Raw genomic sequence first — 24140 nt, 5'->3', positions numbered from 1 at the left:
TGACTGGATAAGCCAATTGAAACACTGAGGTATTTACAATACCAGTCAGACTGGTCACCGTGGCAGATATCGACATAGTCGTACCTTAAAAGGTCAGACCCTAGTTTTAACCTGTAAAAACAATGGACATTAAGTTTAGTTAATTTACAAACCTGTCATTTGTATAACGTTAATACAGTGAAAGAAAAGCCTGTGAAGTTAAAACAGGAAATATCCTTAAAAATAGACTAGAGCTCGAATCAATAAACCCCTTCTTCTCAGATGCACGTGCGGTTTAAAAAAAAAGAAAAAAAAAAGAAAAATGAAATTGTTGGTACTACAAACATGGTGACAAATATGCTGTAGTGTTTAAAAACTAACTTTTGAGCCTTCAAATGGCAATTGGTTTCACGTCGATTGTTTTGTGTGTGTGTGTGTGTGTGTGTGTGTGTGTGTGTGTGTGTGTGTGTGTGTGTGTGTGTGTGTGTGTGTGTTTGTGGGGGGTTTTCGAGGGGGGGGTATTTCTTTTTTGTTTCAGTTTGGAATAGAAAATGTGAATCCGCAAATGCGTTGTAGAGCATACTTTTCTATAACGTCTGAACTTTCTTACTATTCAAGGAAAAAACAATAACCCATAAACAGAAGAAAGAGAGCTTGTGCAAGGATTACAAAAAGACGGATTTTGGGGGCCCATATCGGTATTATGTACATATAGAATACCAAACCGATACGAAGGAAAATCACGCCCAAAATAACGATGTCGATGTTGAACCTGAAATTCTAACAACGCCCAGCTCTATGTGTAATTGAAAATGTGAATCCACAATTGCCTTACAGAGCATCATTGTGTTTCATGTCCAGATCTCCAGTAATCATGGCAGCAAGTGAATTTGCAATATGTTAGGGGTTTTCTCTCCTTTTTTAAATTAAGTTTGAAATTGAAAACCTGAATTGCGTTGTAGAGCATCATTGTGTATAAGACCGGCCTTGGTGGCGTCACGGTTAAGCCATCGGTCTACAGGCTGGTAGGTACTGGGTTCGGGTCCCAGTCGAGGCATGACATTTTTAATCCAGATACCGACTCTGCAAGGCTTAATGGGTAGGTGTAAAACCACTTGCACCGACCAGTAATCCATAACTGGTTCAACAAAGGCCATATGTTTGACGTCCAATAGCCGATGATAAGATAAAGAAAAAGAAAAAGTGCACTAGTGGCGTCATTAAATAAAACTAACTTTACTTTTTCAGTGTGTATAATGCCTAAACAGACATTAAACGTTACTGTCGTCAGGATGTATTGCTTAATTACAAACGAAAACAAAATGCACACAAATCAGTACTGTCCTACTATTCAAGGAAATATCATCAACAGAAGAGACAGAGAATGTGTAGAGATGTAACGAAAGAGGAATTTTTGGTCATGCTTTTCAACTCTAGTTTATATTTTATGTATCTAGTGACTTGTTCTGATTCAGTTCTATTCACAATACTCATTCCAGGCTGGTGTGGGAGACCCTTCTAACGAAACAAGACATTGAGAAACAGATAAAAAAAACGTCGAAGGTAGACTGTACTAAATGAGTATGTCAATCACTGCTGACAGATGTGTCAAGCGAGAGGTTAGGTCAAACCATTGTGAAAACAACACTGATCTCCAAGGACAAACATCATCACAATCTTTCGAAGAACCTTTCCAATGTGGGATGTGTTTAAAGTGTTTCTCTAACAAGTGTCCCATTAAGCAGCATATGAGGATCCATACAGGTGAACGACCACATCAGTGTGAGGTGTGCAAAAAGTGTTTTAAATGGAATTGCCGCTTGACACAGCATATGCTGATTCACACTGGAGTTAAGAATTTCAAATGTGAGGTCTGTGCAAAACATTTTGCTCAGTGTTCCAATTTGAACGTCCATATGTTGCTTCACACTGGTGTTAAGCCTTTCAAATGTGAGGTTTGTGCAAAATGTTTCAAACTAAATACCCACTTGAAACAACACATACTAATTCACACTGGTGTTAAGTCTTTTATTTGTGATGTGTGTGAAAAGTATCTTTCTCACAGGGGTCAGACTTTAAACAGCATATGCTAGTTCACACTGGTGTTAAGTTTTGTATTTGTGGTGTGTGTAAAAAAGCTTTCGCAAAGAGGTTGGTCTTGAAACGGCATATGTTGATTCACACTGGCATCAAGTCTTTCAAATGTGAGGTTTGTAAGCATTCCTTCTCACATAAGTGGCACTTGAAACGGCATATGTTGATTCACAGACCTCGACGTGAAGAACATGGAGATGAGTGATTAATTGTTCGTCTAACTTAGGGTATGCGGCTTGGTCACAATCACTGTACTTTAAATATTCTAAATGTTATATGGCTGAATGTTGAACACAGGTTATATATGAACAGGTTCCATAAGTTTTATGTCATCAATGGCACATATACTTGCTTGTCCAGTGCATGATTACCAGTTTCAATAGGAATCTAATCATACAGTGTACGATGTCATGGTGATAAAGTGATTGTTTTAAGTGGTATGCATGGTGAAATTGCAAACATACAATTTTCTTTCGAACATAATTATTTAGTTTGTACAGTAATAAGGCAGAAATTCATGTTTCAAATTTTAAACATATGTCATCTGTGTTTTGAGGGTTGCCGCTTTTCGATAGCTGCATTGTCAGATTCGACAGCGGGATGAACTAACCATGGTCATCGTTATGGGTTTTTTCTCTCTTTTTTCAGAATAGAATTAAACTATTTTATGTCATTTCCCAAATATGACATATTCTGGATATATAATGATTTCAAATGATGCATTTCTTATAACTTAATACCAGTTTCACAGATCTGTAGCTGTCATCATTAATATAGGTCAGTACCAGACAGGTGATGGTTTCAGTGTGAATTGTCAGAAACAAATGTGTAGTGTCCATACCCCTTAGACTCATGCCATCACAGTATATGATAATTAATTGTATCAGTTACGCCACAATAGATATTGGATGTCTTTCCCCAAAATAAAAATGTAGATGATGCATACTGTGATTTATTACTGACAAGGGTGGGGTTTAGCTGAATCAGTTGAGTTCTCGCTTGCGTCGCTCCATCGAACTACCTCGGTGGATTCATTCAATTAATTGGATTTTTCTCGTTCCAACCAGTGCACCACAACTGGTGAAAAACTCTGGGGGGTGTTTTCCTGTCTGTGGGAAAGGGCATATAAAAATATCTTAACGCATTTTCGTCTGATGACTACGAGTCAAAATTACCAAATGTTTGACATTGCGTAGCCGATGATTATTTAATCAATGCGCTCTAGTGGTGTCGTTAAACAAAATAAACTTCTATTACTGTCAACGGGGCCACCCAATGTCTAATTTGTAGTATTCATACCCCGGTAGTGTCCACACCCCTAAATTATCATCGTAATTAAACTCATAAAATAATTTCCTAGAACATTATGTACTAAGATGTATGTATATAATTTAATATTTGAAGCATAACCCGTTAAACATTTGCACTGAATAGGTGTTTTTACCATAAATTGGTGTTTTGAAGATACATTGAAGATGACATTAGTCAATATTCAGGGGCATTAATCAATACATGTCTAACAACAATTGTACAAGTATTCACTTGTGGGGTATGGACACTACATTTTAGTTACACCAAGGCAGCCTGTTATAGTTATGAATAATAGTTTATTCTTTGCTTTCTCTACAGGGATTGATCTCTAATAGACATTTGTATATTTTGCCATTTTATATACCAGGGTATGGAATATACGAACGAAATGCTCATGCAATATCTTTTTGTATCAATTGTGTATCTACTACTTTAGACGTACATAAATCCGATACATTGACCTATATTATTGTCAATAATAAAATGCACACATGTTAATATTGAAGCCAGTATGTTTTTTCAACTGCCATGGGGGAGGGGTGTGTATATGTATGTATATAAAAGAAATTATCGAAAAGATACCGATTTAAAAGTATTTATTCACTTCATGTTGACAGCCATGTACAATCCATTGATTTCAAAAGAAAATTTATATCTGTGTCATTTTACAATCAAAACTTGATTCCTGACCACGTGTTATGGCTTAGTGAGTGATGTTTTTTTAATTATAGATTTTGGTTAAAACATGCATTTTTAGTGTTTATATTTCACGAAAGCAATATCACATGAAAATGCTTGTTATTTTAGTTAAATTGTTCATTTAAAAAAAAAAATGGCTTCTAAACAAAATTTGTTTTGTTTAATGACACCACTAGAGCACAGCGTTTAATTAATCATCGGCTATTGGATGCCACAAACGTTTGTAATTCTGACGCATTGTTATCAGAGGAAACTTTTTTTTTCTAATGCCTAATGGGATCGTTTATATGAACCTTCCAAAAAACAGAAAAAGCACGTACCACGGTCTGTGTCGAGTTATGATGCACTGGTTGGAACTAAAACAAAATCACTTAAATGGATCCACCGAGGTGGTTCGATCTTATGACGCAAACTCCTCAAGCAAGGACTCAACCGATTGAGGTAAATCCTGTCCCTGGCTTCTAAAGAGTACGATATACACGAGCAACACAGTGTTTCATAACTTGAAACTATTTTGATACACAAAATATCTAAACTGGAGCTTTAATGGGAAACACAATTAGCCTCACATCACAAACCTGACATCACTGTTGCTTTGTATGATCAAGTAATATTCATTAAAAATTCAGTATAGTGCCTGAAATTAATGTATAGGTTTTTTTCATTTATATTAATCAAAATGTAGTCCTAAAACAAATATGTTGCGCCTATCTTTTAATGTAGGCACATATTACATCTAACTTAGAATGTTAACTCCAAATCCTGCTCAACTCTCAGAAACAATCCAAATTTGTTGTCTTTTAAATTAGTCTTGGAGTACATTATGTTGTGATTATAGAAGTTAAACATAAATGTCTAGATCAATTATTTCTTCAGATTAGAAGTTTTTGTTACATGTGTGTGTTGTGTAGTGTCCATACCCCATTAGTATGATTTGCCTACAAGTCCAATAATTACTTTATTTGATGACAATGATTAGTCTGAATAATGGTAGATATGGTGATGTTCTGTTGAGTTTCATCCTTTCGCTTCTTTTTCTTTTTTTCTTTTTCTTCTTCTCTTCTTCTTCTTCTTCTTCTTCTTCTTATTATTATTTTTTGTTGTTGCATAAGATAACTTTCAGTAAGTGCATAGTATTTGATGTGAACGTTTAATATTCTGAAAAAAAATGACCATTTACTTAAGTGTGTTATGGAGTTTGCTACGGTAATTTCAGTTTTTATTTTCAAAAGCGACTAACTTGTACAATGGTGTATTAGCTGATCTGTAATTTCCTTTAGCCAATATGTTAACACGTATTCTATTTAGATCATTTTATTATTATTAAGGCTGGGCCATACATCTCCAAAAGGGAAATTCCCAACATTTTAAAGGTCAGTGTATACCAATCTTAAAGTTATTCACTATCACATATTCCAGATTCTAAAATTTAAAATTATTGTTCCATGAAGATTTACTCATTATTATGTTTAGATGAAGCTTGAATTTTACGGGAATTTACTCAAGGGCCATAACTCGACCAAAAACTATTTGTTGCCCATGAATTTAAGACAACATTTGCAGAACCCTGTACGGGACATGTATTGTGTTAACAGTACTTTCAGAATGCTTGTTAACTATATGCTAATATGATTATGTTTATTATTATTATTATTATTATTACTTATCCTTCTTTCATTATAATTGTTTCTTCCGGGTGCTCATTTTAATAATGTTTGTAATGTGTTCTGAAGCCAGCCAGGTAAACGGGTGGATCTAAGAGCAAATGACGGCCCATCCCAACCACCGCTTTATTTGTTATTTATGGTTATATGGCGTCAGACATATGGTTAAGGACCACACATATATCGAGATAGGAAACCCGCTGTCGCCACTTCATTGACTACTCTTTTCGAGTAGCAGCAAGAGATATTTTATATGCACCATCCCAGACAGGATAGTACATACCACGGCCTTTGTTACACCAGTTGTGGAGCACTGGCTGTAACGAGAAATAGCCCAATGGTTCCACCGACGGAGATCGATCCTAGATCGACCGCGCATCAAGTGAACGCTTTACCACTGGGCTACATCCCGCCCCAAAGCAATACTGGGATAGTTACGAATTTAGTGGATGTTCAGCAATAGGAAGGATGCAGTTGAAATGTAGATAGGGCTCAGAGCTGTTGATATGTAGTGTTAACAATTATTCAAACGTTTATGGTACCGAATTACTTAATGAATGTACTGCCCCACGATACTTTGTCTTGGAAAAACTAAATGACGGAAAATTAAAACAAAATATAGAGGAAACAAAGAAACCGTCACCCTCGCCCATAAAAACAGAGAGAGAGAGAGAGAGAGAGAGAGAGAGAGAGAGAGAGAGAGAGAGAGAGAGAGAGAGAGAGAGAGAGAGAGAGAGAGAGAGAGAGAGATTTCCGTCGAATGCTTTTGCTAATGCGGAAATCTGGGCTCTAATAATCAACAAGCAGAAAAGAAATAAAAGCAAGTTCCTTCCAACTGCTTCTGCCACTCCCTCTCTCAAACCAAATGCCTGTCAACCCGCGCCTCTATCTCCGCCCACCAACAAACTGCATCAAGCTCCGTGCGACAGAAATGTTAGTCCGTGAATTGACTTGACCTGTCAGTCCGAGTAACAGGTCTGAATAGATTTATCGTTTCCATTTCCTTTGTGATAATCCGATTGTTGTTTGGTAAGTTTCTTCAATTTATTAGAGCAATTTACCGCGTTTATTATTGATAAATTACAAATAGAAAATATGTCTCGAGGGTCGCATAAATCACTAACTTGTATGCCTTGCCTAATGTTGTCTAGAGACAAAATTAGTATCGGCAAATCCTAGTATGGTCTTTAATATATCAGCATCTGATAGACGAAATAGAACACAGGATCGGACTAACTTTATTTGTGACAGCCCAGTTTCTTCTGTGAAATTCAAAAAATTGGGGTGGGTTTTTTTTCTGTGTGATACTTTTTTAATAACATATACATATTTCACACTAACAAAATATAATTTAAATAGTAAATATGCACAACTTATATCCCATAACAACATATTTTATTATTATCATTATTGTTATTATTATTATTATTATTATTATTATTATTATTATTATCATCGTCATTATCATTATTAATATTATTGCTTTTATATGTTTAAAGAAAGAAAGACAAGAAAGAAGAAAAAATTAAAATATAAAAAATAAGATATTAAAAAAAGATGTTAACAGGAATGTGTGTTTGTTGTTTCGGATTTCAATTATTTTATTGCTTCAGAGATCGATAGACAATTTTATCTAAAAATGTCGCTAATCACGATTTTGAAAACTGTTAGGTGGTCGTTCAAATATTACGTAACACTATTTTTGTCAAAATTAGACACCCACCCACCCCCTTGTAACACCCCGTAACGCTAGACCATACACCCTCCCGAAAAAAATAATTACGTAACGCTCGGAGATACACCCCCCCCCCCCCCCAACACACAGACAAAGCAACGTGGCAATGTTTATTCATACCCATGTGTACTAGGATGACGTCATTAGAGTGACGTATCTTACGATAGAAAACAAAATACTCGGGTTTTCACTTCCGCCATTTTAATTGATCACCATCATGGTTGACAGAGAAAAATTATACCAGCCCCTAATTGAAGGGTACGGATGGGCTCACACATACAATATTAAAATGTCTGGTGTATTAAAGCATTTCAGCTTGAGTTATAATTGTTTTGGCTTTACACTTACCTCTAAAAAAAACCTACATTATATATTGTTGTCATGGCATGGTACGTTTAAGAGAAAACTAAATTGTGTTACGTAACGCTGTTTAATACACCCCCACCCCTTGTAACGCCACATAACGCCCACCCCCTAAGCTTTACGTAATATTTGAATGTCTCCTTACTTGGTTAAGATATTGGATTTACAGCTGGTAGGCACTGGGTTGACATTCTGGTACCGGCTCCCACCCAGAGTGAGTGTCAATGACGTACTGGATAGATGTACGGTCACTACACCGAGTTTTCTCTAACTAATTGTTAACCCACTGTCCTGTACAGACAGCTCAGATTGCTGAAGTTTGTGCAAAGGACTGCGTACTAGAATTCTAATTGTATATAACAGGCATATGGGTACTGGGAGGCTTGGGGTGGGGACTGTGCCCCCCACTCGATGATGAAAATATATGGGGTTTATTTTCCTGTTCCCCCACTAGAGAAAATGAATCCCTCACTATTGATTCAATCATCATTGCCCCCACATACGCACACTCCACATATCGTTCCTATTATTCACGTCTTCATTTCTGTTTCATTTGTTCGTTTACTGGTCCTGTTTTTGTACTTCTTTTCATACTTTTATTTCGGGAAAATGTTCATTCCAGGCTGATGTCAAAGAGGATCCCAATGAAACAAAACACTGTGAAACGGATCAACTACGAAGGTCCACTGTCTTAAAAGCAATATGTCAAACAGTGATGATAGACGTGTCGAACATCAGATCTTGTCAAATAATTGTGAAAACAACACAGATCATTCCTGTGAAAAACCTTTCCAATGTGGAATGTGCTTAAAGTGTTTCTCGAACAAGTGTTACATTAAGCAGCATATGAGGATCCACACTGCTGAACGACCATATCAGTGCACTGTGTGTACAAAGTGTTTTCAATGGAATAATTCCTTAATACAGCATATGTTGATTCACACTGGAGTGAAGAGTTTCAAATGTGAGGTGTGTGCAAAACAGTTCTCTCAATGTTCCACCTTGAAAACTCATATGTTGTTTCACACTGGCGTTAAACCTTTTAAATGTGAGGTGTGTGCAAAATGTTCATTGACCAGTTCACATTTGAAACGTCATATGTGCGTTCACACTGGAGTCCGGTCGTTTAAGTGTGAGGAGTGTGGACAACATTTCTCACAAAAAACGTCCTTGAAACAACATTTGTGGATTCACACTGACGTTAAGCCTGTTAAATGTAAAGTCTGTGAAAAGGGTTTCTCACAAAGGTCACACTTGAAACATCATATGTGGATTCACACTGGTGTCAAGTCTTTCAAATGTGAAATGTGCGCAAAATGTTTCTCTCGCAATTGCAGCTTGAAACGTCATATGTTGATTCACAGGTATTAACGTTTTAACAGATCTGGACGAGAAACAAATTGAAGAGCGTGATTAATTTCTCCCCAAACTTCGATTATAGGGCGACATTTAAGACTACAATACTAATACATATACCTCCACATGGTAAGGGCAGCTATAGTTACTCTCTTTGTACTTGCCTCGGTGAGAGTGATAGATCCCCTTGAATGGCTAGGTCTGTTTCAGATGTCTTTGTACTTGCCTCGGCGAGAGTGATGGATCCCCTTGAATGGCTAGGTCTGTTTCACATGTCTTTGTACTTGCCTCGGTGAGAGTGATAGATTCCCTTGAATGGCTAGGTCTGTTTCAGATGTCTTTGTACATGCCTCGGTGAGTGATAGATCCCCTTGAATGGCTAGGTCTGTTTTAGATGTCTTTGTGCATGCCTTGGTGAGAGTGATACATCCCCTTGAATGGCTAGGTCTGTTTCAGATGTCTTTGTACATGTCTCGGTGAGAGTGATAGATCCCCTTGAATGGCTAGGTCTGTTTCAGATGTCTTTGGCTAGGTCTGTTTCAGATTTATTTGTACATGCCTCGGTGAGAGTGATACATCCCCTTGAATGGCTAGGTCTGTTTCAGATGTATTTGTACATGCCTCGGTGAGAGTGATAGATCCCATTGGATGCCTGGGTCTGTTTCAGATGTTTTTGTACATGTCTCGGTGAGAGTGATAGATCCCCTTGAATGACTAGGTCTGTTTCAGATGTCTTTGTACTTGCCTCGGTGAGAGTGATAGATCCCTATGAATGGCTAGGTCTGTTTCAGATGTCTTTGTGCTTGCCTCTGTGAGAGTGATAGATCCTCTTGAATGGCTAGGTCTGTTTCAGATGTCTTTGTACATGCCTCGGTGAGAGTGATAGATCCCCATGAATGGCTAGGTCTGTTTCAGATGTCTTTGTACATGCCTCGGTGAGAGTGATAGATCCCCATGAATGGCTAGGTCTGTTTCAGATTTCTTTGTACATGCCTCGGTGAGAGTGATACATCCCCTTGAATGGCTAGGTCTGTTTCAGATGTCTTTGTACATGCCTCGGTGAGAGTGATAGATCCCCTTGGATGGCTAGGTCTGTTTCAGATGTCTTTGTACTTGCTTCGGTGAGCGTGATGGATCCCCTTGAATGGCTAGGTCTGTTTCAGATGTCTTTGTACTTGCCTCGGTGAGAGTGATAGATTCCCTTGAATGGCTAGGTCTGTTTCAGATGTCTTTGTGCATGCCTCTGTGAGAGTGATAGATCCTCTTGAATGGCTAGGTCTGTTTCAGATTTCTTTGTACATGCCTCGGTGAGAGTGATAGATCCCCATGAATGGCTAGGTCTGTTTCAGATGTCTTTGTACATGTCTTGGTGAGAGTGATAGATCCCATGAATGGCTAGGTCTGTTTCAGATTTCTTTGTACATGCCTCGGTGAGAGTGATGGATCCCCTTGAATGGCTAGGTCTGTTTCAGATGTCTTTGTACATGTCTTGGTGAGAGTGATAGATCCCCATGAATGGCTAGGTCTGTTTCAGATTTCTTTGTACATGCCTCGGTGAGAGTGATGGATCCCCTTGAATGGCTAGGTCCGTTTCAGATGTCTTTGTACATGCCTCGGTGAGAGTGATAGATCCCCTTGGATGGCTAGGTCTGTTTCAGATGTCTTTGTGCATGCCTCGGTGAGTGATAGATTCCCTTGAATAGCTAGGTCTGTTTCAGATGTCTTTGTGCATGCCTTGGTGAGAGTGATATATCTCCTTGAATGTCTAGGTCTGTTTCAGATGTCTTTGTACATGTCTCGGTGAGAGTGATAGATCCTCTTGAATGGCTAGGTCTGTTTCAGATGTGCGATTTAGACACACTATTCTCACACAGGTCGCACTTGAAAGAAGTTGAGCATATATTGATCCATACTGGAGTTGAGACTGTTTTATGTGACGTGTGTGCAAATCATTTATATCGAACAAAAACTTGAAAGACTGGAGTTAAGCCTTTCATGTGTGATGTAATGTTTATAAGAGTGTTACTTTACTTTAAGTCGAACCGGTCTCGGTCGTGTAAAGGTTAAGCTATTAGATTTAAGGCTGGTAAGTACTGGGTACGCATCCTGGTACCGGCTCCTACCCAGACGCACATGCTAATTCACACTGGTGTTAAACATTTTAGTTGTGACGTGTGTGAAAACTCATTCACACAGAGGTCGGCCTTGAAACGACACATGTTAATTCACACTGGTGTTAAACATTTTAGTTGTGACGTGTGTGAAAAATCATTCACACAGAGGTCGGCCTTGAAACGACACACGTTAATTCAGACTGGTGTTAAACATTTTAGTTGTGACGTGTGTGAAAAATCATTCACACAGAGGTCGGCCTTGAAACGACACACGTTAATTCAGACTGGTGTTAAACATTTTAGTTGTGACGTGTGTGAAAAATCATTCACACAGAGGTCGGCCTTGAAACGACACACGTTAATTCAGACTGGTGTTAAACATTTTAGTTGTGACGTGTGTGAAAAATCATTCACACAGAGGTCGTCGGCCTTGAAAAGACACATGCTGATTCACACCGGTGTCAAGTCTTTCAAATGTGAGGTTTGTTAAAATGAGTTTTCACAAGCCTCACATTTGAAAGTCGCACTTGAAACATCATATGTTAACTCACCCTGATGTTAAACATTTCAATCATGCAGTGTACGATATCGTGGTGATGAAATGGTTGTTTTAAGTGTTATGCATGTCCAACTTGAAAAGATACAATTTTATATTGAAAGTAATTATTTATTTGTATAGTAATAAGGTAAGTATTAATGTTTCCCATTTTCAACAGATATCATCTGTCTTTTGGAGGTTGCCGCTTTTCGATAGCTGCGTTGTGTGACATTTGACAGCCGGATGAACATACCATGATCATCGTTATGGTGTTTCTCTTTTTTTCAGAATAGGACTAATGTTACCCCATGTTATTTCCCAAATATGACATATTCTTGATATATAATGCTTTCAAATGATGCCATTTGTTATAACCAAATACCAATTTCACAGATCTGTAGCTGCCATCATTAATATAGGTCAATGCCAGACGGATGATGGTTTCAATGTGAATTGTTGGAAACAAAAAGTGTAGTGTCCATACCCCTGTCGTTCATGCCATCACAGTGTATGGTAATTAATTGTGTCAGTTACACCACAATAGATCTTGGACGTCTTCCCCCAAAATAAAAAAACCCAGATGATGCATATTGTGATTTATTACTGACAATGACGGCATTTAGCTCAATCAGTTGATTCTCGTTTGAGGTGCTTGGGTTGCACAATTGAACCACCTCAGTGGATTCATTCAATTGATTGGATTTTTTGCTCGTTCGAACTAGTGCAAAGGCCCTGGTATGTGTTTTCCTTTCTGTGAGAAAGTGCATATAAAAATCCCTTACTGCATTTTCCTCTGATGACTACGAGTCAGAATTACCAAATGTTTGACATTCAATAGCCGATGATTAATTAATCAATACACTCTAGTGGGGTCGTTAAACACAACAAACTGCTATAAAAAAATGTATATTACTGTCAATGGGGCCACACAATGTCTAGCCTGTAGTGTTCACATCCCGGTAGTGTTTACACCCCTAAAGTATCATTCTATTTAAACTCATAAAATACTTTCCTAGAACATTATGTACTAAGATGTATGTATATAATTATAGGATACTGAACGAGCTTCCATTTCTTATCATGTTTATGTCCCGAGTGAAATAATTTTCAGTTGTCCCGAGCATTAGCGAGTGACAATGAAAATTATTTCACGAGGGACATAAACATGATACGAAATGGTAGCGAGTTTAATATCGTATTTATTACCCATAATCGATCTTAATTTATATCACTCGTTTCGTTGACGTTCCTGTAAGGTTGTGCGCCAATCGATGACGTCATCGTGTGACGTCAGAATGGTTACGTCCCACTAGGGCATTCACTTAGATATGTACCAAGATATTTTTAACCATATGGGTAATAATTTAATATTTTAACCATAATCATTTAAATATTTACACTGAATAGGTGTTTTTAACATACATTGGTATTTTGAAGATACAATTGACGAACAGACATTAGTCAATATTCAGGGGCATTAGTCAATTCATGTCGCACAACAATTGTACAAGTATTCACGTATGGGGTATGGACGCTACACTTTACTTACATCAAGGCAGTCTGTTATATATATACTCTTCAAAAGAAGAAACGCAAAACCACATTGTTGTAACATTTGGAGAATTGATTTAATTATTGAATGGTGAGTCCGATAATGACCAAATGTTGCAGGATTGTTCACAATTCACTCTAGTCCATTGTGAGTAAGTGATAGGACACACCACCAAGGTCAAGGTCATCTGGAGTCAATACCGGGTGGGGCCTCCGCGTGTGTTGACAACTGCCTGGCACCGCCTGCCCATTGAAGCAACCAGAGTACGGATGACGTCCCGGGGGATGGTGGCCCACTCGGCCTGCAAGGCTGCTGCCAGCTCGGGCAGGGTCTGGGGCTGTGGTTGTCGCTGTCGGAGGCGTCGGTCCAACTCGTCCCATAGATGCTCAATTGGGTTCAAATCCGGTGATATCGATGGCCAAGGAAGGACATTAATGTTGTTGTTCTGTAGGAAAGCCGTTGTGAGACGTGCTGTGTGAGGCCTGGCGTTGTCATGTTGGAACACTGCGTTGGCGTTGGCCATAACTGGAACGATGTGTGGCCGGAGGATCTGGTCAATGTAGCCCTGTGCATTCAGGTTGCCCTGCACGTGGACCAGGTCAGTTCTGCCAGTGTGTGAGATGGCTGCCCACACCATGACACTACCCCCGCCGAATCTGTCCACTTCCTGCACGCAGTTTGCCGCATAACGTTCACCACGACGCCTATACACGCGACATCTTCCATCATGACGTCGGAGCAGAAATCGGGACTCGTCACTGAACCACACCTGTTTCCATCGCAGTTGAGGCCATTGTCGATGAATCTGGCACCACTAGTCGGAGTCACGGTTTGTGGTGTTAAGATGACACCTCGAAAATGGACGTCTGGCACGAATTCCTACCTCACGTAGGCGGTTCCGTACGGTCTGGTCGGATATCCTGCGAACCTGGTATTGCTGCGGCTGTGGAGGTGGCAGTAGTCAAATAATTTTCAGGTGGCGTACCCGGATGTAGCGGTGCCCGGGGGTAGTGACCCGTTTCTAGGGAGGTCACGTGTTGATCCATGTTGCTGGTAACGGTCCCACAGTCTGGAGATGGTGCTTGGGGACACATGGAATGCCCTGGCAATTTCTGGATTCGCCTGTTTCTAGTCGGCCGATAATTGTTTCTCTGCGGTTCACTGAGACGTGGCATGTCCTGGATTGTCAACTGTCGGCCACAGAGGCCAGGCAAGCGAACACCCTGCACTTTTATACTGTCGGTGTTCATGTTGCACGTGCAGACAACGCACGTGCAGTGGTGACATGGTTTGCACGTGGCTGCGTTTTTGCGAATATTGACATTTTCGAACTTTATTGTACAGTAGCTGCGTTTTATCGAATGTAACCGTGGGAATGTGTTTGGGACATGCAATGACCTTATATTCACAAAGCATGAACCGGTAGGAAACATAAAATCGGAGTTATAACCCATTTGTACCCTTTTGCGTTTCTTTTTTTGAAGAGTATATATATGTGAATAATAGTTTATGTTTTTTTTTCTTTGCAGGGATGTCAAACAACAATTGTACAAGCATTCACTTGTATGGACGCTACACTTTAGTTACACCAAGGCAGTCTGTTATAGTTTCGAATAATACTTTACGTTTTTATGTTATCCCTACAGGTATTGATTTCTAATAGACATTTGTATATTCTGTAATTTTATATCATACCAGGGTATGTAATATGAAAACGAAATGTACGTGCACTGTCTTATGGTATAAATTTGTATCTACCACTTTAAAGGTACATGAGCCCGATACATTGACCTATATTAATGTCAATAATATAATGTACACGTGCTACTATTGAAGCCAGATAGTTTTTTGTTTTTTTTTCAATTGATGTATAACAGCCACACTGTTAATACTATAAAACATACATACAACTCTTAATAAACTGGCTCTAAATACATTCCTGCAGTGGGGGATTGGCGTGTATCTGTGTGTATTATTTTGTATCGAAAATATACTGATTTATAAGTATTTATTCACTTCATGTTGACATCCATGTACAAGCCATTGATTTAAAAATAAAACTTATATATGTGACATTTTACGATCAAAACATGATCCTGACCAAGTGTTGTGTCTTAGTGAGTGATGTTTTATTAAATTATAGATTTAGATTTAAACATGAATTTTATGTGGTTATATTTCACGCAAGAAATATCACATGAAAATGCTGGTTATTTTAGTTAAATTATTCATTTCAAAAGCAAACAAAAATGGCTTCTCAACAAAGTTTGTTTCATTTAACGACACCACTAGAGCACAATGATTAACTAATCATCGGGTATTAGATGTCAAACGTTTGATAATTCTGACACTTAGTCATCCAAGAAAACCCACTACGTTGTTTGTTTTTTTTTTTGGGTTTTTTTAAATTTAGTTTCGAGCTTATATCCAATTAAGGTTCAAGCACGCTGTCCTGGGCACACCTCAGCTATCTGGGATGTCTGTCTAGGGTAGTTGGTTAGTGGTTAGTGAGAGAGAAAAGAAGGTGTAGTGGCCTTACACCTACCTACTGAGTCGTTAGAACTCGCCCTATGTGAGAGCCGGTGCAGGGCTGCGAACCCTGTACCTACCAGCGTTATGTCAGAGGGCTTATCCACGACATCACCGAGGTCGGTATTTTTTTTAATGCAACAAGGGATCTTGTATATGAAGATTCCCACATACATGAACGGACATACCACGGCCTGTGGCCAGTTGTGGTGCAATGGTTGGAACGAGAAAGAAACCCAATCAGTTGAATGGATCCACCTAGGTGGTTTGATTCTACGACGCAAGCTCATCGAGCGAACTAAACAGTCCGGTATACACAAGCAATACAGCGTTTCATAATTTGAAAATATTTTGATACACAAAATATCTAAACGGCATGACTGTTCCTCGGTTTTATCGAGTAATATCCCTTAAAAGATCAATATAGTGTCTGCAATTAATATATATGTTTCCATTTATGTTAATCAAGGTGTATTCCTAAATAAATATATTGCTCCTATTTTCTTAAGATATTCAATATCACTTATTCCAGATTTTATTTCTGTATCTTCGAGAAACGTTTTAAAATTTTAAATTATAGTTCCATGAAGATTTACTCATTATTATGTCTAGATCAAGTTCAATTTTACGGGAATGTATTGAAGGGTCAAAACTCTATCAAAAATGATTTGTTGCCCATGAATTTAAAAGAACATCTGCAGTACCCTGTAGGGGACATGTATTGTTTTAGCAGTACTTTAAGAATGCTAGTTAACTATGTGCTAATCTGATTTATGCTATTTTTTTAATTATTAACTCGGGAATAAAACATTTTGAAAAATATTCTTCTTTCATTATAATTGTTTCTTCCAGGTGCTCATTTTAATAATTTTTGTAATGTTTTCTGAAGCCAGCCAGGTAAACGGGTGGATCTAGAGGAAAATGAGGGTCCATCCCAACAACCGCTTTGTTTTTCCTTTAGTAGCAAAGAATTTTGTATGTGCATTGTCCTACAGACAGGAGGGCACATATCAAGCCATTTGATATACCAGTCGTGGGGCCCTGTTTGGAATGGGAAATTCATAATGGATCCACTGACCTATGTCCAGCCCTGGCGACTAATTGTTATGGTAGCACTATACCAGTACCATCTAAGCTGTTTTAAAGTTCAAAGTGAACCGAACACTGTACATATAGTTTTGCACCACAAGAGTGAAATGGTACATAATGTAACTAACGCCACGTAACTGTAATCAGGATGTATTGGTTCACTATAATATCAAACAAAACGAACATCAGTAGTGCTTACTATTCAAGGGGAAAATATACAGAAAAGACAGAGCTTGTGCAGTTATAGCGAAAGGTAAAATGTCTTATGTTATTCAAGTCTTCGTTTCTGGTTCATTTGTTCATTTCCTGGTCCTGTTTTAGTACTTCTTTCAATACTTTTGTTTCGAGAAAATGTGCATTACAGGCTGGTGTCAGAGAGGCGCCCAACTAAACAAAAGACTGTGAAACCGATCACCTACTTTGTGCAATACAACTTACAAGGGAAAATAAATAAATATATCATTGATTTTTTTTTTTTTTTTTTTAAAGTAAGAAACAATTGAACTATAATAATAATAATAATAATAATAATAAATAATAATCATCATCATCAGGGCCGTAGCTAGCATGGAAAATTCGGAAAGCATTTTAGAACCTTAAAGAAAAGGAGTTTTAGATAATTAACTACTCAGTTGCCCCCACCCCCACCCCACCCCCCCACCCCACCCCCACCCCCACCCCCAGAAACAAAAAATCCTAGCTACGGCCCTAATAATAATAATAATAATAAACCTTATATAATTGAATAATTCAACCTTAACTGGATAAAGTTGAAATGAACTAAAATGAATGAAGAAATTAATCATAATCCGTATTTCACGGTACATAAATAGTCCGAACAACGGTTCGGAATAGCCTTCTCGTGACCGTTTGGTTTGTGTTGACACGATTGTTGTTGGGTAGGTTTATTCAGTTTATTCAACAATATTCTTTGTTTTTCTTTGATATCTTTAATTTCATTTTTCCATTGTTTCTTGCGGTTCACGTAAGTCCCGCAGTAACTTGTATGTATTGTCTATTTTTACCGACAAACAGATTTATTATCGGTTGACCTTGTCACAAGTCATTGATGTCTAATCCCCGAAATAGAACACGGGATCGGACTCTCATTGTCGTGATATCCCGGTTTGTTTAATGAAATTCGGTCATTTGCGATTATATTTCGATGCCCATATAATGCTTTTAGAATGATACATTTTAATATCTCTTGAACAACATTTGTCCGAGTTTCATAATATATAGCCATCTAGCTGTAATGTGGTTGTTGTTTTTCTTGTTGTTGTTGTGTGGTGGGCTGTTTTTTGTTTGTTTTGTTTTTTGTGGTTGTTGTTGTTTTGGGGGGTTTTTTGGGGGTGGGGGGTGTTGTTTAAATATAAAATAATAAATCCTCCACATGATTAAATGTTGGGATTTTTTTTATATATCGTTAAGAAGAATGTGAGTGTTACTTTTATTTCAAATGATTGTCTCTCAACAACTGGGCGAGATAAATATCAGTCTCGGTTGTTAAGTCACTGAACTTAAAACTGGTAGGTCTGGGTTCGTATCACGGTACCGGCTTCCATCCAGTGACAATTAAAGACTTAGACCTATTGCGTAGCTGTAAGGCAACTATACAAGTTTGCTCTAGGTAACCATTAACAAGTGATCATTACCCCACTGCTATGGATAGACAACTCAGATAGCTATGATGTGTGCCCAGGACAGCGTGCTTGAACAGTAAGAAGGTTTTTTTTTTTTTGGTTTTTTTTTTGTTGTTGTTGCTAAATAATACTGGATACAGTGATTATTAGCGAAGTGCTTATAAATTATACATTTTAAAGAAATGGAGATTAGCATACACTTCTCGAATAAATCTATCTCTTAAATGAATTGATACTTTTTAATAAAATATACTTATTTCAGACTACTAACAAACATCTAGAACTAAATACAATTAAAATCATAAATATACACAGTTTTCATTACATAGTTTCGTGTTTTATTTTATCATTTTGTTTAAAGAAAGAAGGAAAAGAAAGGATAAAAATTAAAATATGCAAATAATAAGTGTTTTGAATAAGATATTAGAAATGTTTCCAGTATTTTATATGGGTATCTCAGGTAGCCTCGGTCAATGGCGGTTCTTTATCGCTGTCATTTGTAATGCTTTCTGCGAGATACTGTTTAATAAAATATACATATTTCACACTACAGAGAAACATCTCGAAGTACACATAATTTAAATACAAATTATTATTATATTGACATGTACTATACTATTAAAAAATAAAAAAAAAAAAAAATAGAATAGAATAAATATAAATAAGAAATGCTTCGCCTAAGATATTAGAAATTGTTAGAAAGAACATGAGTGTATTATTTCTGTTTTCAGTAATTTTCTGTCAGCATCTGAGCGAGATGGGTTACAGCTTCCGTGGTGTAGTGGTTAACAGGGGTTGTTTTGTTCTGTATCGAGATGGGTTACAGCCTCCGTGGTGTAGTGGTTAACAGGGATTGTTTTGTTCTGTAACGAGATGGGTTACAGCTTCCGTGATGTAGTGGTTAACAGGGATTGTTTGGTTCTGTATCGAAATGGGTTACAGCCTCCGTGGTGTAGTGGTTAACAGGGATTGTTTTGTTCTGTAACGAGATGGGTTACAGCTTCCGTGATGTAGTGGTTAACAGGGATTGTTTGGTTCTGTATCGAAATGGGTTACAGCCTCCGTGGTGTAGTGGTTAACAGGGATTGTTTTCTTCTGTATCGAGATGGGTTACAGCCTCCATGGTGTAGTGGGTGACAGGGATTGTTTTGTTTTGTATCGTGTTACGATTCGCTACGTATATAGCTATTTCACAGATCGCCACACAAATTTAAAACATCAATCAGTAGTTGCTAATCTGTTTTCAGTTGACTAGAAATGTCACTAATTGAAATTTTAAAAACAAGTTTCCTTGTTGAGCTATCACACTTAAGGATGGTAACTGCGCATCTAGGGGAATGGGGGTACAGGGGCCCGCCCCCACCGCCTACATTTTGCGGCAGTTATGTACATATATATATTTTTGTTTTTTTCTGGGTTTTTTTCTTATTGCCCCTGCGCGTGCTGTAACCTCACCGTGGTGCACGGGTGTAACATTCTCTTTGAGAATGGCCAATACAGCACAAATTGAATTGTAGAGTAAAAGTCAGTATCTATCTGTGATATTTCTATTTGTATTTTTGCACAGTTCTTTACACTGTTTTTATTTATATCTTGAATTTTTCTATTGATGTTGATCATCACCTTATTTGTTTCCATTACCATAGTTTGACACCCAATAGCCAATGTATCATTGTTGTTGTTTGTTTGTTTTTTTTGTGTGTTTTTTTTTTGTTTTCTTGCCTAGTAGAATCCCGAGAAATCCGCTCGGGAACGTTTGTGTCCCCCTAAATTTATTTTCTGGATTCGCCACTCTGCTAGGTTCGCATTCCGTTGCAGGCTTCTACCCAGGTAGGTTTATTGACTCACTGGATAGGTGTAAGGCCACTACTCCCAACATTTCTCTAACCATTCATTGACCCTGGACAAACAACTCAGATAAAATTATAATTGGATATAATCCCCCACCCCCTACTACTCGTGGGTCACAATACATGTTGTTTTTGTTTGTCCTCTACATAAATAAGATATGGTTTTAACCCCCATCTCCCACTAGAGGCTGAGACCCTCTCAATAGAGTCTGCGATCCCAACCCCACTCTAGTCCTTAACCATATGCCCGACGCCATATAACGGTAAATAAAATGTGTTGAGTGAGTCGTTAATAAAACATTTCCTTCCTTCCCAACCCCACTCCAGTTAGTTTTCCAACGGGCCTGTATAATTGTGAATTGATTTGAGACGTCGGTTTCTCGAGGTATAAACAATGAAATGTTAAAATGGACAAGACAGGTGTGAAAGGGGAATGATGTTGAATATCAGATAAGCATTTCTGAAAGTATTGTTCTATCTTCGGGGACTTTTGGTGTGTTTTTTTCTACTTTAATTCAATTTGAAATGGATAACATGAATTCAACAGTGCCTTGCAGAGAACCATTAAAAGGACATTCCTGAGTTTGCTGCAGTTTTTAAGATGTTATCGACTAACAAAGACTTTTTAACGATTGTAATTAGCCCACATATGAAATATATTTGTCTGCATAAAATATTAGTGGCTGTATATTAAACATGTTTCTGATTATTCTAATATATGTACTAGGTTAAATTTCATTTTATTTCCTAAAATATAAATTTGTTCGTACGTACGAAATTATTTGAAGACAAAATCCAGTTTGGGCTTTTTACCAATATTAAGAGGACCAGAAACACATTGAATATACAGACATTGATATTCTAAAGAAGAAAATATATGTAATATATAATTTTAATCGTAGACATATTTTATTAGTCGGGAACATCTTACAATGCAGCAAACTCAGGAATGTCCCTTTAAGTCCAAACGGACATTAAACCTGTCTTCAGGATGTAATAATTGATTATAAACGCAAACAAAACACAAAAATCAACACGTCTTACCACTGAAGAAACAAAAACATTTATAGAACTGACAGAGTGTTTGTTGTGTTAGAACTAAAGAAAAAATTTCTGGGCATGTTGTTCAAGTCTTAGTTTTTGTTTTATGGATCAAGTTCTGTTTCACTACTTCTCTTGATAATGTTCATTCCAGACTGGTATGCGAGAGGCTTCTAACGAAACAAGACATTGTGGAACCAATCAGAACTACGAGGTCCTCTGTCGAAAAAAGCAGCATGTCAAACAGTGTTGATAGATGTGTCGAACGCAAGTCCTCATCAAAACATTGTGAAATCAACCCTGATCATTCTTGTGAAAAACCTTTTCAATGTGGAATGTGCTTAAAGTGTTTCTCTTACAAGTGTCGCATTAAGCAGCATTTGAGGATCCACGCTGGTGAAAAACCATATCAGTGTGAGGTGTGTAGACTGTATTTTCATCACAAGCATTCCTTGGCACGGCATATGTTCATTCACACAGGAGTGAAGACTTTCAAATGTGAGGTGTGTGCAAAATGTTTCTCGTTCAGTTCCACCTTGAAAGAGCATCTGCTCATTCATACTGGAGTTAGGCCTTTCAAATGTGAGGTCTGTTCAAAACGTTTCATTAACAGTTCTGGTTTAAAACATCATATGCTGGTTCACACTGGTGTTAAGCCTTTTACATGCGAGGTGTGTGCAAAATGTTTCTCAAAAACTTCTTCCTTGAAAAGACATATGCTGATCCACACTGGTGTTAAGTCTTTTAAATGTGAGGTATGTGCAAAATGTTTCTCACAAAATTCTCACTTGAAACAGCATATGTCGATTCACACTGGTGTCAAGTCTTTTAATTGTGAGTTATGTGCAAACTGTTTCTCACAAAAGTCTCACCTGGAACAGCATATGTTGATTCACACTGGTGTTAAACTCTTGAAATGTGACGTTTGTGCAAAAATTATTTCTCGCAGTTCAATGTTGAAAAGACATATGCTCATTCACACTGGAGTTAAGTCTTTCAGATGTGAGGTCTGTGCGAAACGTTTCTCACTCGGATCCACATTGAAAAGACATATGCTCATTCACACTGGAGTTAAGTCTTTCAGATGTGAGGTCTGTGCGAAATGTTTGTATGACAGTTCTAGTTTGAAGCAGCATATGCTTGTTCACACTGGTCTTAAGTCTTTTAATTGTGAGGTGTGTACAAAATGTTTCTCACAAAATTCTCATTTGAAAACACATATGTTGATTCACACTGGCGTTAAGACTTTTACGTGTGAGGTCTGTGCAAAACGTTTCTCTCAGAAATCCTTGTTGAAAGGACATATGCTAGTTCACACTGGTGTGAAGCCCTTTAGTTGTGACGTGTGTGGAAAACGTTTCTCACAGAAGCTGCAGATGAAACAACACATGTTGGTTCACACTGGTGTCAAGTCTTTCAAATGTGAGGTGTGTGGGAAATGTTTCTCACAGAAGTCGTACTTGAAACAACACATGCTAGTTCACACTGGTATCAAGTGTTTTAGTTGTGACGTGTGTGAAAAATCCTTTTCACGGAATTCGAACTTGAAACATCATATGCTGAATCACACTGGTGCCAAGTCCTTCAAATGTGAGGTTTGTTAAAAATCGTTCTCACAAAACTCGTTCTCCAAACGGCATATATTGATTCACACTGGTGTTAAACATTTCAACAGTCCTAAAGAAAACAAACATTGAGGGCAGTGTTTACTTGTTCCTATAACTTAGATTATGTGAAGCAGTTAACATATTTATTGATCATAATGATACGATATAAATTTAAATTCTAAGGGAAGCTAGAAGTTACTCGTTTTGACCTAGACATAGGGGAGTGTTTACTTGTTCCTATAACTTACATTATGTGAAGCAATTAAAATATGTATTTATCCACATAGAGTTGTGGCCCATCAACTAAGACAAAACTTGTCTGGATCCTCTATTGTTTCTGTATGCTTGTTTACTACACGTTCATCTCATTACAGGTGAAGGTTAAGCCTTTTTCATTTTCTTTATTGACTATTGAATAAAACATTTTCAAAAATCAGCTTTTTCTATAATTGTATTATAACTGTTTCTTCCGGTTGCTCATTTTTTTTTTTTTTTTTTTTTTTAATGCATATTCTAGAGGTAATGATAATTCCCCCCCCCCCCCCCCCACACACACACTACTACATTGTTTTCAATTAGCAGCAATGGATCCTTTATGTGCACTTTCCTACATGCATCGCAACACATACCACGACATTTGATAAACTTATCGTGGGGTACTGGTTGTAACGGGAAAAACTCAACTGTGGATTCCTGGTGAATCCACTGAGCTACATACCGCCTTTGCTGGGTCAAAGTTCAAAGTGATCCGAACATTTAATACAACATATACAGAGTTTGATGCAATACTAAATAGATACAGTTGTATTTCATCTAGTGCAACTGTGTCAAGTAGCCTTGCGTTCAGGGCATGTATGGGATAACTGGAAACTACCGTTTTGTGTAAAATTAGGCGTTTTGTAAAAACACCCTGTTCCATTTTCTCGACAACTGTTGTCTACATTTTGCCTAGACACCTATATGAATATTGTATTGT

The 24140-nt window shown here is 37.7% G+C and overlaps 2 protein-coding genes across 2 annotated transcripts; both read left to right on the top strand.

Moving 5' to 3' along the window:
• The first annotated feature begins 1483 nt into the window (after positions 1–1483).
• On the top strand, positions 1484–15747 carry LOC121372938 (gastrula zinc finger protein xLCGF3.1-like). The gene is made up of 3 exons (XM_041499373.1): positions 1484–2274; positions 8508–9330; positions 14935–15747. The coding sequence occupies exons 1-2, from the start codon at positions 2066–2068 to the stop codon at positions 9214–9216; spliced, it is 918 nt and encodes a 305-aa protein (XP_041355307.1). The 5' UTR covers positions 1484–2065; the 3' UTR covers positions 9217–9330; positions 14935–15747.
• On the top strand, positions 11292–23600 carry LOC121372937 (zinc finger protein 729-like). Its single transcript, XM_041499372.1, has 3 exons — positions 11292–11796; positions 17879–17922; positions 21712–23600. The coding sequence occupies exons 1-3, from the start codon at positions 11335–11337 to the stop codon at positions 23159–23161; spliced, it is 1956 nt and encodes a 651-aa protein (XP_041355306.1). The 5' UTR covers positions 11292–11334; the 3' UTR covers positions 23162–23600.
• The last annotated feature ends 540 nt before the right edge of the window (positions 23601–24140 follow it).

Source organism: Gigantopelta aegis, chromosome 5 (genome assembly GCF_016097555.1).
Source record: "Gigantopelta aegis isolate Gae_Host chromosome 5, Gae_host_genome, whole genome shotgun sequence".
Lineage (NCBI taxonomy): Eukaryota > Metazoa > Mollusca > Gastropoda > Neomphalida > Peltospiridae > Gigantopelta > Gigantopelta aegis.
The sequence above is the reverse complement of the archived record's forward strand: the minus strand, read 5'-3'. Positions and strand labels throughout refer to the sequence as shown.

Coding starts and splice junctions, on each gene's coding strand:
- LOC121372938 (XM_041499373.1), top strand. CDS start 2,066: ATGCTAGTTCACACTGGTGTTAAGTTTTGTATTTGTGGTGTGTGTAAA. Junction 2,275..8,507: donor CGTGAAGAACATGGAGATGA/GTGATTAATTGT, acceptor CAAAACACTGTG/AAACGGATCAACTACGAAGG.
- LOC121372937 (XM_041499372.1), top strand. CDS start 11,335: ATGCTAATTCACACTGGTGTTAAACATTTTAGTTGTGACGTGTGTGAA. Junction 11,797..17,878: donor TCAAGTCTTTCAAATGTGAG/GTTTGTTAAAAT, acceptor GGTTCGGAATAG/CCTTCTCGTGACCGTTTGGT. Junction 17,923..21,711: donor GTTGACACGATTGTTGTTGG/GTAGGTTTATTC, acceptor TGTTCATTCCAG/ACTGGTATGCGAGAGGCTTC.